This window comes from Cyprinus carpio, chromosome B19 (genome assembly GCF_018340385.1).
Source record: "Cyprinus carpio isolate SPL01 chromosome B19, ASM1834038v1, whole genome shotgun sequence".
Taxonomy (NCBI): domain Eukaryota; kingdom Metazoa; phylum Chordata; class Actinopteri; order Cypriniformes; family Cyprinidae; genus Cyprinus; species Cyprinus carpio.
The window spans coordinates 2,088,942-2,106,070 of record NC_056615.1 but is presented as its reverse complement, the minus strand read 5'-3'; the positions used below and the strand labels follow the sequence as shown (position 1 = coordinate 2,106,070).

At 38.1% G+C, this 17,129-nt stretch overlaps 2 protein-coding genes across 2 annotated transcripts; one reads left to right on the top strand and one right to left on the bottom strand.

Moving 5' to 3' along the window:
- Positions 1–4,207: 4,207 nt before the first annotated feature.
- LOC109098458 (sterile alpha motif domain-containing protein 3-like) lies at positions 4,208–6,421 on the bottom strand. Its single transcript, XM_019112049.2, has 5 exons — positions 6,343–6,421; positions 5,355–5,541; positions 4,813–4,971; positions 4,552–4,639; positions 4,208–4,324 (listed from the first exon to the last, which is right to left on the bottom strand). Exons 2-5 carry the CDS (start codon positions 5,492–5,494, stop codon positions 4,208–4,210), a joined length of 504 nt encoding a protein of 167 aa, XP_018967594.2. The 5' UTR covers positions 5,495–5,541; positions 6,343–6,421.
- A 7,310-nt stretch (positions 6,422–13,731) lies between these two features.
- Positions 13,732–16,921, top strand: LOC109094659 (tripartite motif-containing protein 16-like). The gene is made up of 6 exons (XM_042745024.1): positions 13,732–14,375; positions 14,548–14,643; positions 14,754–14,987; positions 15,081–15,228; positions 15,367–15,414; positions 16,162–16,921. Exons 1-6 carry the CDS (start codon positions 13,800–13,802, stop codon positions 16,680–16,682), a joined length of 1,623 nt encoding a protein of 540 aa, XP_042600958.1. The 5' UTR covers positions 13,732–13,799; the 3' UTR covers positions 16,683–16,921.
- Positions 16,922–17,129: the final 208 nt, after the last annotated feature.

Here is a 17,129-nt window from a genome sequence, read left to right as displayed (position 1 = left end):
ATTCGGTGAATCGTATTCTGGACTCAAGGCGGAGGGGACGCGGATTCCAGTACTTGGTGGACTAGGAAGGTTACGGTCCAGAGGAGAGAAGTTGGGTTCCTGCTAGAGACATCCTGGATCACTCCCTTATTGATGATTACAATCGACAGGTAAGGGACGCCAGGAGGCGTTCTTAGGAGAGGGGGTACTGTCACGGTTCATGAATTCACTGATTTCTTCGTGTCCCGTGTATTGTTGTTCTGTGCGTGAATGAGTGTGTGAGTGGGCGTGACTGCACGTTTCGGCTGATCAGCACGCCAGCTGATCTCATTCACCTCACCAGTTGCTGCCAATTCACTCAACTATAAGGACTCACCGCACTCTCCTCTCTTTGTCAGATCGTTGTTTGGATGTTCACAGGTCGTGTCGTCGTGTATTGTTCCAGTCATGTTCCAGATTCTAGTTCCTGTTCGGTGTCCTGTGATGTTCGTCTCATTTTCCAGTCAGTTTCTACCAACTTTTTAACATCTATTAGTAAAACAATGCAACATCTGTCAGAAATGCATAACTGGACATGTATCAGAGTATTACAAAGTAAGAAATTAACAAATAGTTTCATACTTCTCCCCATCTGATAAAGCTCTCAACTTTCTCTTTGTGGGGCAGCAGAATCAGTGCTGCACGAAAGTCAGAATCTACTGTAAAATAAAATAAATAAATTAGTCCTGGGCAATTATAAAAAAAATTTAAAATCGCAATTAATTGCATTATTGTCTGCGATTAATCGCAATTAATCAAATTATGCACAAAAGTCGTGGGGAAGTTGTGGCTTAGTGGTAAGAGAGTTTGACTCCTAACCCTAAGGTTGTGGGTTCGAGTCTCGGGCCAGCAATACCACGACTGAGGTGCCCTTGAGCAAGGCACTGAACCCCCAACTGCTCCCCGGGCGCCGCAGCAGTAAATAGCTGCCCACTGCTCCGGGTGTGTGTTCACGGTGTGTGTGTGTGTGTTCACTGCTGTGTGTGTGCACTTTGGATGGGTTAAATGCAGAGCACGGATTCTGAGTATGGGTCACATATGTACAAAATTGTGATAACATTTGGTTTGCAAACACTTTAAACAAACAAGTTGCTTTTTACAGCAAATAGTAACAATTAAAATTTTTATTGTAGCCAAAATCTCAACTAATAACATTAATGTAATTAAATTAAATATAAAACAAACCATCTGTCACTGCCAGGACATTAACGCTTTTATTGTAAATATTTTATAGTTTGTTATAGAAAAACAAGTTATGCTCAGAATCCAGAGCCTCGATCATAACATTACAACAGACACCTTCCTATTAGAGACCTGCATGATTGCGGGACCCATCGCAGCAGAGTGCAGCGCGGGACAACACATGCTTCTCTGCTGTCTTCACGTGCCATTGTAAATTTCCAACTCATAAAGTCATGATTACGAGCTTATTGCATTATTTTCTGTTAAAAAATAACAGTGTAAAAAAAGAATAAAATAACGCTTCATATTAATTAATTTATGATCTTTTTGAAGCAACAAAGTTGTAGTTGAATGGATTGTCAATGAAGGGACTGAAAGCTCTCAGATTTCTTTTAAAATATCTTAATTTGTGTTTTGAAGATTAACAAAAGTCTATCGGGTTCGGAACAACATAATTGTTGACTTTATATTGTGTAATAAAGTAACTGATGACTTTTTTTGTGAACTTGTAATTAGCTTGTAATTACATCATTTATTCTTATTTTATTATTGTTTACTTTAATAAGAGTTTGAGAATGTTTTACTCTGCATTAGACTAGACTAGTACACTTATATAAGATGTTAGTCATATGCCCCACTGCTAGATCAGTTTCTCATGGAGATACTGTATGGACCCCAAGCACAAATTTTCAACAAATATATTTGTTAAGCACCTATACTTTTAATTAACAAAACTATCAGCCCTTAAAAAAAGCTCAGAAATCGATTAGCACAAAACCACTATGTTTTATATCAATACCTGGTAGATCTTCTGCAAGCATCTCTTCTCTTGCTTCTTTGTAGACTTTGGCCAATGGAGCATTTCTTTGAACAAGCTCAAGCACCCTTGGCACAATACTGGTAGCCGTCCTTGAAGCGCTGGCTTAAACTGACAGTTGATGAATGCATTCGGTCAACTTCATCACACAGCTGAAAACTGACAAAAAGAGAAAGTTAATCATTCACTTTAACTAAAACAACAACAAAAAACATTCTAATATTCTTTGTTGCCTCTTTCATTGCCATTTCCCTTTAGTTATATCACTGTATAAATATTACTAAGCTTAAATGACCATATATTTATATGTATATAGATTTAGAAAATTTCTATATTTTTACAATAGAGTTAAAACTGTAAATGATCATTTTAGCATACTGTTTGGTTTATATTGACATTCAAAATTTATTTTAAGTTGAGAACTGATTTAAAATCTGTGATGTCACTGACCCCTGAGGGTGTTTTTAAGAAAGGGTACTTCTTAAGTATATCCTCCACAGTCATTCCATCTCTTATCTCCCATCTTCGCCACGTAAAGGTTCGCTGCATTCGGTCTTTGACCACCAAGGTGTCTGGTCGCACCTTGCTGTACTGGATATGCAGCACATTCACATGACCCTCAATGGATGATGCATCCTCACCAATGACAGCAATTGCCTATTGGATCAAATTTAAAAGCCCATAATAATAATAATAATAATAATAATAATAATAAATATAGCTGCAGGCAGCGGTTACCGGGGTCCAAGCACTTTAAGATGTTCTTGGCCAACCTGGATGTATGACTGACAGTAAAACATCCAATATAGAGAATAGGCTCACTGACACACACACACACACTGAAATGAATTATTAAACTAGTTTATTAATACTCAATAAGCATGCTTACAAACACATACATGCACACACATTTAGTTGCAGATTTAATAATGTCTTAGCATGAATCCATAGGCAAACTTATGAACAGTACTTTTTTAGGACATTTAATGAGCCTATTATTGGTCTTCCGCTACCATCTAGTGGTTATAATTGCAATTTCTCATACAACACTGTGTTTTTAACCATTATAGTGTTAGTTTTTGCCCAATTTTTGCAAATTTTGCATGCTAGTTTAGAATGAAGTTATGCATCATTTGCCACAGTTTTGACAAGTTATGGGCTTTCTTTTAGGATTTATAGGCCTTTGGGTCCACTATGTAAATAACATATTATAAAATGTCCAGTTTATAGTTGTACAAATACAAATGTTTAAGAAGATTTTTATTCGTCACATACACAATTATATAGAGCATATATAACCAGCAGTGAAATGTGAGTAACGTTTTTCTTTTTATAATTATTGACCTAGAGACTCTAGAGAATAGTACTGCACCGATTTTATTGATTTTGAGTTAAAAACTGACGACTAGTTCACAAAAGTAAGTTATAAATTAATCTCAAATACTTAAAGAACAGTGTAAACTTTATAGTCACCTACACAATTTGTATATGATATCAATAAAAACATGTGGTCAGATTATATTTGTAAGGATCATTATTAACGTTTCCATAGACATCAGCGTGTATTTTACAAACTGTAAATGTATGGTTTTGCTGCTACTTATGTGTATCTAAATGTCTGAAAACTAAAATAAGCATTATATGGTTGAAAACACCGAATATTTGTGATAATGACAAGCGTTCTGCACATCCGATCTGGCTCCGTGCCAGGCAAAGCGCGAAAGCGGATTTAAATTCACACTGAAAGTTGACGTGACACACTGAAAGTTCTAATCACACCAGTGTGATCGTATGCTTCAGGTACCAGGCCAGGACTGATCGCACCAGTGTGATCGTATGCTTCAGGTATCAGGCCAGGACTGATCGCACCAGTGTGATTGTACGCGTTAAAGGGTTGATACTGCAGAAAAGCAAAATACTGTAATGTTAGGTTTTTTTTAGCCTGTCATTCAGACCTAAAAGACACTGATGAAATTGTGACTATTTTAACTGAGGACCATAAAACATTTTTCCATATTTTGGTAGTGCACAAGAAAAATGTATCCTATCATTTAACCCATTCAGTGATTAACTGTTTAGTAACAGACAATTATGATTTGGAAATAGTGCAGCCCTAATTCAATTGCTCTTCAGATGTCAAATTTCAGTTGGCTCTTGACTAATAAACTGTTTGAACTACAGGAATCCACTTCAGAGTCTCACTTTTTTGTGCCCAAACTTCTCCTTACTCTTTCTTACCTCATCATCATGGACCAGAGGTGCATGCTCAGCTTTAAATTTGCGTTTGAGGGACTGGTGCCAAGTGTGCTAACACATGAGGGAATTCAGTATAGTTCAGGGAAAACATCCAAGAGATTTTGACATGTCATTTTTGTGAACGCATATAAACAGAACCACCAATTTTTGTCAATTAAAATTGTTGATGTAAACCATATTTAAGACAATATCAATAACGGAACAATGGCCTTATGTAACTCTTATTTACATTGGTAAAATCATTTCACATGATGTAAAGTCCATTGCTTGTAACTTACATAGCCATTCCCTTCAAGATCCTTTAGGAAAGGGTATTTCACGATAAGTGCTTTTGCCACCTGCACATATTCTGCATTGGTTGGATACCTGAAAGATTTAATTAAAACCAGCTGGCCCATTAGAAACTACTTTAAATGATAAAATTATCTTTAATTTGTATTATTTTTAAGTAACAAATACTTCAAATGCATGTCAACAAAGCATTGCTTCATAGATATGCATTCAAAGTATTTATCTTGCTTTACAAGTTGCTGACTTACATTGTGTGTTCTATCATGGCTTCATGAAGAACTCTAATGATTCTGTGTCTATCCTTAGAGGACTTCTGGCATGGTTCTTTGTTATCAAGCTTGGCCTGAAGATCTCTAGGAAATAGTGGAATGGCAAATCCAGAAGGCAGTCTACCACTAGTTGCATTTCTGCAGTGAGGATGGGGTAGTAGTTAAGAACTTGCATTAGTAGTAACACTGATGATTAGCCACTATGCTCAACATATATTTTTTGTAATAACAGCTGAATATAAACAGTGTGATGAATTGATGCATTTCTTGCAAGTCGACTAATTTACATAACTGATTACATTGTTCCAGCCCTACTTTATTGTATCATACAGTATATTATAAATATAAAAACTCCACATTTTAAATGTTTAGCACAGTATGTTAACTGAGTTTCTTTGTGTGTGCTGCTTGGCCACCCTGCTTTCTAAGATATCGGCATCAGGCATAAAAAAATCTATATCAGTTGACTATAAAACAAAGGACCAATATAATAAATACACAGTACTCAATGTTATACTTACATTTCTGTAGTCGAAGTTTGTTGATAGGATTCTGCTGGCACGGTTTCTAGTGTTATTGTTACCACCTCCTTCATTTCGTGTACAAATTTGTTAAACTTGGCCTGTTTTTTAAAGGAGCCTTGAAATAAATATGAGATCATGTTCTCTGTGAGGCCACATTCTATTGTTTCCCCATCCACATCATTTTCTGAAAAAAATAAAATAAAAAAACTGAATGATCAGTGTGAGCTCGAGGTTTTAACATCAACAAAAAAATCTATGTATTTTTCAATGGACATTTATCAGTATAAAAATTGCTTTAACAAAAAAAAAAAAAAAAAAACAACAAGAAAAAAAACTTTTACTCTATACGTATACACCAGGGGTTCTCACCCTGACCGCCAGATCCATTTTCCTGCAGAGTTCAGCTCCAGTCCTAATCAAACACACCTGAACTAGTTAATCAAGGTATTTAGGATCACTACAAAGTTACAAACAGGGGAGTTTGATCAAGGTTGGAGCTAAACTCTGCAGGAAAATGGATCTCTCGGGCCAGAGTTAAGAACCTCTGGCATACACTCTCAGAAAAAGGTACAAAACTGTCACTGGGGCAGACAGGCGTTCGCTCGCGCCTGGAGTGAACACAGGTAACGTAACGTTAGCGCAACTTCTGGGAAAATGAATTTATAAATCTGTGGTAAAACCTGATTCACACAAAACGCGACAGGTTTGAACAGTTTCTCTGGCCGTTTCACTGCTGTTTTGTCAGCGTCTGGGTAACTTATAAGTTATGCGAAAAGTTATATCTTAATTTCTGGATAAATAATTGTAATAATAACAATAAGCTTAAAATGTAATAACAATGGTTTGGTTTTTGTCTGGTCAGTGTTTTCGAAGAAAGGTTTCCCTCACGCGCCACAGGCCTAGCTAACGTTACAGACGCAATATCCATTAAACATGAATCGAAAGTGAACCAACGGATTTTCGCAGTACTTAAAACTAAACTTACCTCTGAATTTCTGTGCTTCGTCTTCAGTGACAAGTATTCCAGCTTCTTTTAGTTTTCAAGAAACTAAATCTCTTCTTTTTTGCGCGCATTAAATGCACTGCGCGGGCTACAATCCCATTGGACGACACAAATTTAAAGATTGCCGGCAGCGAATATGCATACTTGAAAGTACACCATATAAGTTTAAATAAACATCAAATAATTGTGTCTACATTGTGCTTTTGCTAAGAAAAATGAGTAAGTTTTCTCTAACTCTAAATTAAAAGCAAAACTTAAAACAGCTCTTATATAAGTTTAAAATTAAAATAAAAAATACAGGCATACACTAATACATTTGCTTTATGTTTAAAAGTTATTATCTTGATGCTCTGCATAATCAATAAAAGCATGTGCTTGTGTACTGTTCAGAACTAGTCAGTGAAGATGTGTGGGCTCTTAAATATATTTGGTTATTTTGTGCATCTCTTCCAAATAACCAACAACTCATGAAAATGATTATCTTGATATGTTTTATTTAAGGTGTAACTATTACCCACCGAGGGTACAAATTCACCATTTGTACCCTAAGTGTTCACAAACGGACCCCAACTGTACCCTTTTTCTGACAGTGTGGATGCTACTACTGGATTCTGGCAGATTCCCTTCCATAAAGATTACATTGGTGTTGTTTTTTGTAGTTTTTTTTTTGTGATCAACTTTAATTCAACAAAACAACATCCATTCAAACAGACAAAACAGGGAAGGGGTAGCAGACACATCAATATTTTTACAATCAGAAAGAAGAAGAAGAAGAAGAAGAAGAAAAATAGTCCAAAATGTCAGAAGAAAAACATTGCCATGCATCAGTGGTACTAGGTTTAGCCTCGTTCATTCGTGCTGTTGTACATTCACATGTCACTATTTTAAGGAGGCTTTGAATCCAAAATGTTTTTGCACACATGTGCGGGGTAAAGCAGTTTTGTATTATTGTCTTCTTTGCAGCTGTTAAACCAGCAAACAACATTCTCTTCTTTAATGAACTTATACAGGAGTTAGAATCGTCACCGAGAAGACATAAACTTGGATTAGACGTGTAATCAAGAAAACTGTTGTTTTTTGTTTTATTGCGTGTTTTGTTGTAAATGCTTAGGTTGTCTAGTGTTATTATGTCTTACTGTTCTGTATTTGATGTTTGGCACACACACATACACACACATCCATTCACACACACATACACAACCACACACGTACAAATTCATACTTTACAAACATGTTAGAATAGAAATGCAACTCAAATTCATAACCTGCAACATCTGTGGCGTTAGCTCTCAGACAAAAAATTAAATAAATAAAAAATTAATTAAAATAAAATTCTATTACTTATTTGGATAGTCTACGAGCAGATATATGTTTACTTCAAGAAACACACCTTCCAGATTAAAAACAAAACACCCTAAGATCAGCAACTTATAATTTAAAACAAAGAGGAGTATGTATCTTGATAAGCAAATAAATCTAATTTGTTCATAATACAACTATTTCAGACCCAGAAGGATGCTTTATTGTCATAAACATAATCAATTAAAAATAACCCGGTAACAATTGCCAACAAATTCAGATGAGGCTTCTTTTTTTCACACTTTTGTTTCTTCCATTTTAAATTTCTCCAACTGCCTGGTAATTATAGGAGGCGATTTTAATTGGCGTAATTGACCCATCACTTGACAGATCCTCAAGCAATAAACAACACTGGCAATCCACTGACACAATAATACAGTTCATGAGAGATTTTGGCCTCGGCGATGGTTGGAGGCTACAACATCCACCTAACAAAGAATACACATTTTACTCGCTGGTTCATCATAGCTACTCCCGCATCGACTTTTTCCTAACTAGTAACTCAATCATACCAAATATCTCTGAATACAAAATCCACCCCATCAGCATCAGTGACCACGCTCCAATAACACTCATATGGAATCCAGCTCATTTACATAAATACACCAGTAGATGGCGCTTATCTCTCCTTAAATACCCCGAGTTTGACAGTTTTCTTAAAAGAGAGTGGACATCCTTCCTAGAAATAAATGACTCTTCAACTTCAGGCAAAGCAGTACTATGAGGTAAAATCATATTATTCTCCGTCCATAAAAAGAAAATAGAAAAACAAGAAGAAATCAGACTAGAAGGAAAAATAAAAGAACTTGAAGTATTACATGCAAATAACCCAAACAGAAGTAATATATAATGAACTAAGAAAATAAAAAATCCTGCTAAATGAAATCATCAATAAAACTCAATTTCTAATTGAAACAAATCCAGGAAATATTTGGCCAATCAAATTAATCCAACTCTCTACAAGAAATAAATACAATATTCTGAAACTTCTTTGCTAAACTTTATTCATCTGATAATAACACAAGACAAGAGGATATTAATTCATTTTTCAATAATATTCAACTCCCAAAACTTAACACAGAACAAATCAGCGCACTGGACAAACCAATCACAGAAAAAGAACTTCATATGGCCCTGAGACGAATGCCTGACAACAAAGCACCAGGACCGATGGCTTCTAGAAACACTTCTGGTTTATTTTATTTTTATTTTATTTAACAAACAAAAGGATACTCCTCGTAGCTTTTGCCATCATCAAAAAAACTATCTTCTTGAACTGGAAATCCTGTAACACTATTTACATAACAACATCTCCTTAGAACATTTTTCACCTCCTTACAACTAACACTCCAGATCAGACCTCATTCAGCTCTTACAAAACTGACCTAATTATTTATTTACTTACATATAATTATACATATTTATACAAGGTTTTAGTAATACTATGAGAGTTTTCAATATTATTTTCATTATTATTATTATCATTATAATGTCATAGAAACATTGAGCAGTAATAAGATGATGTTGATGGGATGATATTTTGTATACGGATGGTAACGGTTTAATGACGATCATAACACTAAATATATATACTTAAAATATATAATTATAACTAAATCAAATCTGCACCCAACACATACCACACATGTTTTTAATGCACCGCACCCTTCTTTTAATGCACCACCTGAGCTTAGGCATACATACAGGTATACATATAGAGCACGCTATGTACGTTGAAGGAAGGCCTGCCCGACAAATCTAAGGCCTGTCCCTCTGACCTCTACTACAATGCTCTCTATTCCAGTTGGTCTCTGGAACTGCCAGTCCGCTGTCAACAAAGCAGACTTCATTTCTTCTATTGCTACTCATTCCGGTCTCAGCCTCATGGCACTGACTGAGACTTGGATCAAACCTGAGGACACTGCCACTCCCGCAGCCCTCTCTACTAATTTCACTTGTTCCCACACCCCTCGAACGACTGGGAGGGGTGGAGGTACTGGTCTCCTTATATCGAAAGATTGGAAATTTGATCTTCAACTACCACCTACAGGTAACAGTTCATTTGAATCACATGCTGTTACTGTAACCCACCCTGTTAAAATCCACTTCGTGGTCATTTACCGTCCCCCAGGTCAATTGGGAAACTTCTTGGAGGAGTTGGACGTGCTGCTATCAAACTATCCTGAAGATGGTACACCTCTGATACTGCTTGGTGACTTCAACATCCACCTAGATAAACCCCAGGCTGCTGACTTCAACACTCTGCTCGCCTCATTTGATCTCAAGCGAGTGTCTACTACAGCGACTCACAAATCAGGCAACCAACTGGACCTCATCTACACTGTTGCTCAATGGACAACACTTTAGTTGCTCCACTGCACACCTCAGACCACTTCCTCATTACTGCTAACCTAGGACTTACTCCTGAAGCGGCACACGCTCCAACTCGGGTCACCTTTCAACGGAACCTACGCTCACTCTCTCCATCTCGCCCATACACTAAATTTCAAAAATCAATAAACTCAACCTACCACATTTTGTATCAGGACACTAACAGTGCTATGGACACTTTTTGCTCCACTCTAACCTCTTGCTTGGACAACTTTTGCCCACTGTCGTCTAGACCAGCACGCACCACCCCATCTGCCCCCTGGCTGTCCGATGTATTCCGTGAACATCGCTCTAAACTCAGGGCTGCAGAGAGGAAATGGCATAAATCAAGAAAATCTACCGACCTCAGTGTGTATCAGTCTCTCCTCTCTTCCTTCTCCGCAAACGTCTTCACTGCTAAAACATCATATTACCACGACAAAATTAACAACTGTTGTGACGCTCAGACACTCTTCAAAACCTTCTCTTCTCTTCTTAATTCGCCTCCGCCTCCTCCTCCATCGACTCTTACAGCTGACGACTTTGCAGTTTTCTTCACAAATAAGACAAGAACCATCAGTGACCAATTCTCCACACCGCAGACTGAGGATAACTTCACAACGACTAATGCTCACTCTTTCTCCTCCTTCTCTCCACTCTCAGAGACGGACGTTTCCAAACTTATACTGTCCAGTTATCCTACTACTTGCCCACTGGATCCGATCCCCACTCACCTCTTTCAAGCGATTTCTTCTTCAGTCATACCTTCACTTACTTACATTATCAACTCCTCTCTTCACTCTGGAACATTTCCCTCAGCATTTAAGCAGGCTCGGATAAGCCAACTGCTGAAGAAACCATCTCTAAATCCAGCACTTCTAGAAAACTACAGACCGGTATCCCTTCTTCCATTCATTGCAAAGACACTTGAACGAGCTGTGTTCAACCAGCTCTCTATGTTTCTTGTACAGAACAACCTCCTGGACAGCAACCAATCTGGCTTCAAAAGTGGCCACTCAACTGAGACTGCCCTGCTCTTGGTTACTGAAGCCCTGCGACTGGCAAGAGCAGCTTCAAAATCCTCAGTACTCATTTTGCTGGACCTGTCTGCTGCTTTTGACACCGTTAATTACCAGATTCTCCTGTCCACCCTCAGAAAGATGGGCATCTCTGGAACCGCACTCCAGTGGCTTAACTCCTACCTTTCTGATAGATCCTTAATGGTGTCTTGGAGGGGTGAAGTTTCTAAGTCACAACAACTTGCTACTGGGGTTCCTCAAGGCTCAGTACTTGGACCACTTCTCTTCTCCATCTACATGACTTCATTAGGATCTGTCATTCAGAAGCATGGCTTTTCCTATCACTGCTACGCTGATGACACTCAACTCTACTTCTCATTCCAACCAGATGACCCGACGGTAGTTGTTCGCATTTCAGCCTGTCTGAGTGACATTTCTAGCTGGATGAATGACCATCACCTTCAGCTCAACCTTACTAAGACTGAACTGCTGGTGGTTCCAGCTAACCCATCGTTTCATCACAACTTCTCTATACTGCTGGGTTCATCAACCATAACTCCTTCCAGGACAGCCAGAAACCTAGGAGTTGTGATGGATCATCAGTTAAGCTTCACAGAACATATTGCTACAACGACCCGGTCCTGCAGATTTGCCTTATACAACATTAGGAAGATTAGACCCTTCCTGTCAGAGCAAGCCACCCAACTTCTTGTCCAAGCTCATGTTCTCTCCAGACTGGACTATTGTAATGCTCTCCTGGCGGGCCTTCCTGCATGTACTATCAAGCCTCTACAACTAATCCAGAATGCAGCAGTGAGGGTGTAAGGCTCCAGCCTCTAGTTGCTGCCCATGTAATGACTCTCCCAACCATTAGTTGGCGCTGTCACTCATGAGGTGTAATGACTCTCCCATCCACTAGGTGGCCCAGCCATTGTAGAACTCTCTGGGTCATCACTAATTAGGAATTGATTTCTACCACCTGCTGGTCATTATCTTGTTGGTGTTCTGCCTATTTAAGTGTGCCTCTTCTTTAGACTTGTGTTCAATCTTGAGCTAACCTATCGGGTGTAATCCTTGCCTAGAAAGTCAAGTTTGTTAAACTTCTGGTTTTGTTACTGTTCTTCTTTTGTTTTGTATTTTCACTGAGGAAGCACGGCTTCTCTTATGTTGTTCTTTGGGAACTTGGAGCCTACAGTAAAACCCTTTTGTTTGATTGACAAAGCCTGCTTGTTATCCTTCTGCTCTTGGGTCCAACGGATATCTATCACTCACCATAGCCCAGTGGTAAACAGGGAGCTCAGTTGACTAGAAGTCCTGAGTTCGATTCCAGCTTCAGACACCCTTTACAGAGGGTTGTCTTCAATGAGCCAAAAACAGCTCATGTTACTCCTCTCCTCATCAGGTTACACTGGCTACCAGTAGCCGTTCGCATCAAATTCAAGGTACTGATGCTTACCTACAAAACGACCACTGGCACGGCGCCAACTTACCTAAACTCACTAGTTCAATCTTATGCACCCTCCAGAAGTTTGCACTCTGCAAGTGAACGACGTCTTGTGGTGCCATCCCAAAGAGGTTCAAAATCACTCTCACTGACTTTTTCCTGGACTGCGCCCAGCTGGTGGAATGACCTCCCAATCTCAATTCGAACAGCTGAGTCTTTACTCATTTTCAAAAAACATCTAAAGACTCATCTTTTTCGCCTGCACTTAACCAACTAATACTAGTACTTACCTTTTCTTTTTCTTGTCTATAATATTCATTAAAAAAAAAAACCCTGGCTACGTGTTCTGTACTAGACTAACTGAGACTTGTCATAGCACTTGTATACCGTTGTTGTTCTCTTGTTGATCTGATTGTTTCTACTGTTCTCATTTGTAAGTCGCTTTGGATAAAAGCATCTGCTAAATGATTAAATGTAAAATGTAAATGTAATCTTACTGTGAATGAAAAAATAAAAAACATGAACACAGACACAGAAGCTAAGATAGGTGTGGTATGTGTTGGGTTTATGTCATTATTACATTATTATTATTACTATTGTTATTACATTATTATTATTATTATTACTTTTATTATTATTGAAATTACTGTTGCCGTCATCACAAGGTATTATTATCATCACAATATTTATTATTATTATTATTATTATTACGTTAATGAATGTTAGTACTACTTAATACTGCTATTATTATTCAGATTGTCATTGCTGATTATTTTCATTGCTGTTCTATTGCTGTTTTTGTGTTTTGTGTTCACCGTATGTTGTATGTTTTGCACTCTTAATATGGTGTTCTGGTATAACAAAAAAAAAAATCAAAGATAAAGTGAGTCAATGTGAAACTTGTGTCAAAAACAGCTTCAGTCACCCAGACCCCTGCTGACTACTCCTTTACCCTCCTGACCATGACAGAGAGAGACAGCAGATCTTTAGCTTTCTAATAATCCTGAGTAATTTGGATGCAGTATTATTTGTAAAGGTGTTTATCCCACTTTGTTTTTTCATTAAATCTGAGTTTCTGTTTGAGACTGACACCTAGTGGACATATTAGTATGTGAGTTAACAGACTTCCAGACACACTTGTTTTGCACACGTCTCTCAAACAGAACCAGGAAACTCAGTGAAAGGAAACTGAAACTGATCTGCTGTTGAGCTGTTGTTTGTGTGTCTGTATTGCTGTAGACAGTGAAATGGCTGAAGCCAGTGTTTTTTCAGTTGAGCAGTTCAGCTGTCCAGTGTGTCTGGATCTCCTGAAGGATCCTGTGACTATACATTGTGGACACAGTTACTGTATGAGCTGCATTACAGACTGCTGGGATCAAGAGGATCAGAAGAGAGTCTACAGCTGCCCTCAGTGCAGACAGACCTTCAGTCCAAGACCTGCTTTAGGAAAAAACACCATGCTGGCTGAAGTGGTGGAGAAACTGAAGAAGACCAAACTAAAAGCTGCTGTTCCTGCTGGACCTGGAGACGTGGAGTGTGACATCTGTACTGGAAGAAAACACAAAGCTGTCAAGTTCTGTCTGGTGTGTCTGGAGTCTTACTGTCAAACTCACTTTGAGCGTCATGAAGAGTTTCACTCAGGAAAGAGACACAAAGTGATTGATGCCATTGGACGACTGCAGCAGATGATCTGCCAGAAACATGAGAAGCTTCTGGAGGTTTTCTGTCGTACTGACCAGCAATGTGTTTGCATGCTGTGTGCAATAGATGAACATAAAAACCATGAGACTGTATCAACTGCAGCAGAGAGGACAGAGAAAGAGGTATGAACTAAAACACATTGATGTATTAATGCTGACACTTCAAGTGTAAACACTGTAAAGAATATTTTTAATCATAATCAACAATATTTTAATCAAACAGGCGAAATTTTACATGATCTTGTGATAGTTTTGTGTAATATGTGAGGTTTGTTGTTTTTAATTTCTCCTCCAGAAACACTTGAAGGAGACACAGAGTGAAATCCAGCAGAGAATCCAGCAGAGACAGAAAGATCTTGAGCAGCTGAGAGAGGCTGTGGAGTCTCATAAGGTGAGTTTGGAGAAGAAGAGAAGTTTGAGACTCAGTTTGACTCCTCTTTCAGTCCCACTGAAGCCGCTGTGAGGAAGCAGTAAGAGCTGATTGTGATGTGTGTCTAACAGCGCTCTGCACAGACAGCAGTGGAGGACAGTGAGAGGATCTTTACTGAGCTCATCCGCTCCATTGAGAGAAGCCGCTCTGAGGTGACACAGCGGATCAGAGATCAGGAGAAGACTGCAGTGAGTCGAGCTGAAGGACAAATGGAGCGACTGGAGCAGGAGATTGAAGATCTGAAGAAGAGAAACACTGAGCTGGAGCAGCTTTCACACACAGAAGATCACATCCATTTCCTGCAGGTGACAGGGATCTAGAAGAAAAAGTAGTGCAGGTAATTGGGGACAGTGTGAGATAATGAGGTCTTTGAGTCGTGTGTATTTTTATTCCTGCAGAGTCTTCAGTGTCTCTCAGCTCCTCCTGAATCTACAGAAAACATCTCTGTCAGTTTCCTCTTTTCTTTTGATGGTGTGAGAGAATCTGTCTGTCAGCTGAGACTCAAACTGGAGGATTTCTGCAAAGAGGAGATGAAAAAGATATCTGGTAAAATATTAGAGATTCATCTGCTCTCTGTAACGAAACAAACATCATCTAATATCATAAAGAAAATGTGAGAAATGTCTAAGGAATAGATACAGGTATGATTTTCTCTCTGAATGTTTATATCTGTTATTTTCACAGTCACTCACAGTAACATTGTTCCCAGAACCAGAGAGGACTTCCTACAATGTAAGTCACTAACAAACACAATGACACACACTTTTAGTTCTGTTTGGCAGAAGTGATAGATACATTCATACTGCTGTTTACTTTGAATTACTATTTTTTTTCTCTAAGGTTGTAATCAGATTACTTTATTAATAATATTAAATACTAATTTAATAATTAACACTCATTTAACAAACCAACATATAAATAAGAAATGTGATGTCCAACAGTTCATCCATCACCACAGCAGCGTTACAACCAATCCTGTACATTTCTAAAAATACAACTTGATATGTTTGTCTGTTCTGTCCATATATCTACAGCTTTCTGTGCTTGAGTGTGAATCGTAGGCCTACATGTGAATGTGTTTGCATTTGTGTTTATGTAAAAAAAAAAAAAAATATTTTTTACAAAAAGTACAAAAAAATATTTTTGATAAAAGCACTTTTTTTTCAATCTGGGCAAAGAGTTTTTACAGTTCAGTTACACAAAAAGATTAAAAAAGGGATTTGGCTTAAATTTGAAAGAAAGTTGGGATAAACATGAAAGTAAGTTGAGAGAAGGGAAATCTGGACACGAAACACTCCAGATGCAAACTTTCAATGTGAGAATAACAGTTTTTGAAGTGAATTCATGAACATCATGCCACAACTCTGATAGATCAAAACAATCTTTAAAAATAAATAAATGAGGATAGATAAGATATAAATAAGATAGAAGTTTAACTTTTACAACTCCTGATTACTGTTTTTGTTTGTTTTTCATCAGATTCGCATCAGTTCACTCTGGATCCAAACACTGCACATAAACACCTCTCTCTGTCTGAAGAGAACAGAGTAGTGACTTACACTCACACACCTCAGCCGTATCCTGATCATCCAGACAGATTTGATCGTTATTATCAGGTGTTGTGTAGAGAGAGTGTGAGTGGACGCTGTTACTGGGAGCTTGAGTGGAGTGGGAGTGATGTGTATATAGTGTCATATAAGAGCATCAGCAGGAAGGGATCTGGTTGTGAGTGTCTGTTTGGATATAATGATCAGTCCTGGAGACTGTCCTGCTCTCCCTCTAGTTTCTCATTCCGACACAATAACAAAGAGACTGAACTCCCTGTTTCCTCCAGCTGCAGGAGAATAGGAGTGTATGTGGATCACAGAGCAGGAACTCTGTCCTTCTACAGCGTCTCTGACACAATGAACCTCATCCACACAGTCCAGACCACATTCACTCAGACGCTCTATCCTGGGTTTTATGTTTGGGGTCGTCAATCATCAGCAAAACTATTATAACGATCTAGATTATAGAAAGATCTACACATTGTACTGTTATATGGTAAATCTGAATATTTATATTTTATGTGTATTCATTCACCATGAATTTTTATCCAAAGTAGCTCACAAAAGAGAAACAGTGAAATACTGTAGGTCTTTTATTTTCTAATCTTTAAAGGGGTCATGACATGAGAAATCAAATTTGCATCTTTTGGCATATAAGAGATCTTCGTATCATTAAAACACCCTGCAAGTTTCATAGCTTTAAACGTCCTGCTCATTAAAGGGGTCATATGATGTTGCTAAAAAGAACATTATTTTGTGTATTTGGTGTAATGAAGTGTGTCTATGAGGTTAAAGGTCCACATACTGTACATTATTGTTTCTCCTCTATGCCCCGCCTTCTGAAACGTGTGGATTTTTACAAAGCTCATTGTTCTGAAAAGCGAGGTGTGCTCTGATTGG

Excerpts from the sequence above, each read along its gene's own strand:
- LOC109094659 (XM_042745024.1), top strand. The coding sequence starts at position 13,800 with ATGGCTGAAGCCAGTGTTTTTTCAGTTGAGCAGTTCAGCTGTCCAGTG. Across the intron at positions 14,988-15,080 it reads ATCACATCCATTTCCTGCAG|AGTCTTCAGTGTCTCTCAGC; the intron begins GTGACAGGGATC and ends TTATTCCTGCAG. Across the intron at positions 15,229-15,366 it reads GGAGATGAAAAAGATATCTG|TCACTCACAGTAACATTGTT; the intron begins GTAAAATATTAG and ends TTATTTTCACAG.
- LOC109098458 (XM_019112049.2), bottom strand. The coding sequence starts at position 5,494 with ATGATCTCATATTTATTTCAAGGCTCCTTTAAAAAACAGGCCAAGTTT. Across the intron at positions 4,972-5,354 it reads CAAACTTCGACTACAGAAAT|AAATGCAACTAGTGGTAGAC; the intron begins GTAAGTATAACA and ends TCCTCACTGCAG. Across the intron at positions 4,640-4,812 it reads GCCATGATAGAACACACAAT|GTATCCAACCAATGCAGAAT; the intron begins GTAAGTCAGCAA and ends TAAATCTTTCAG.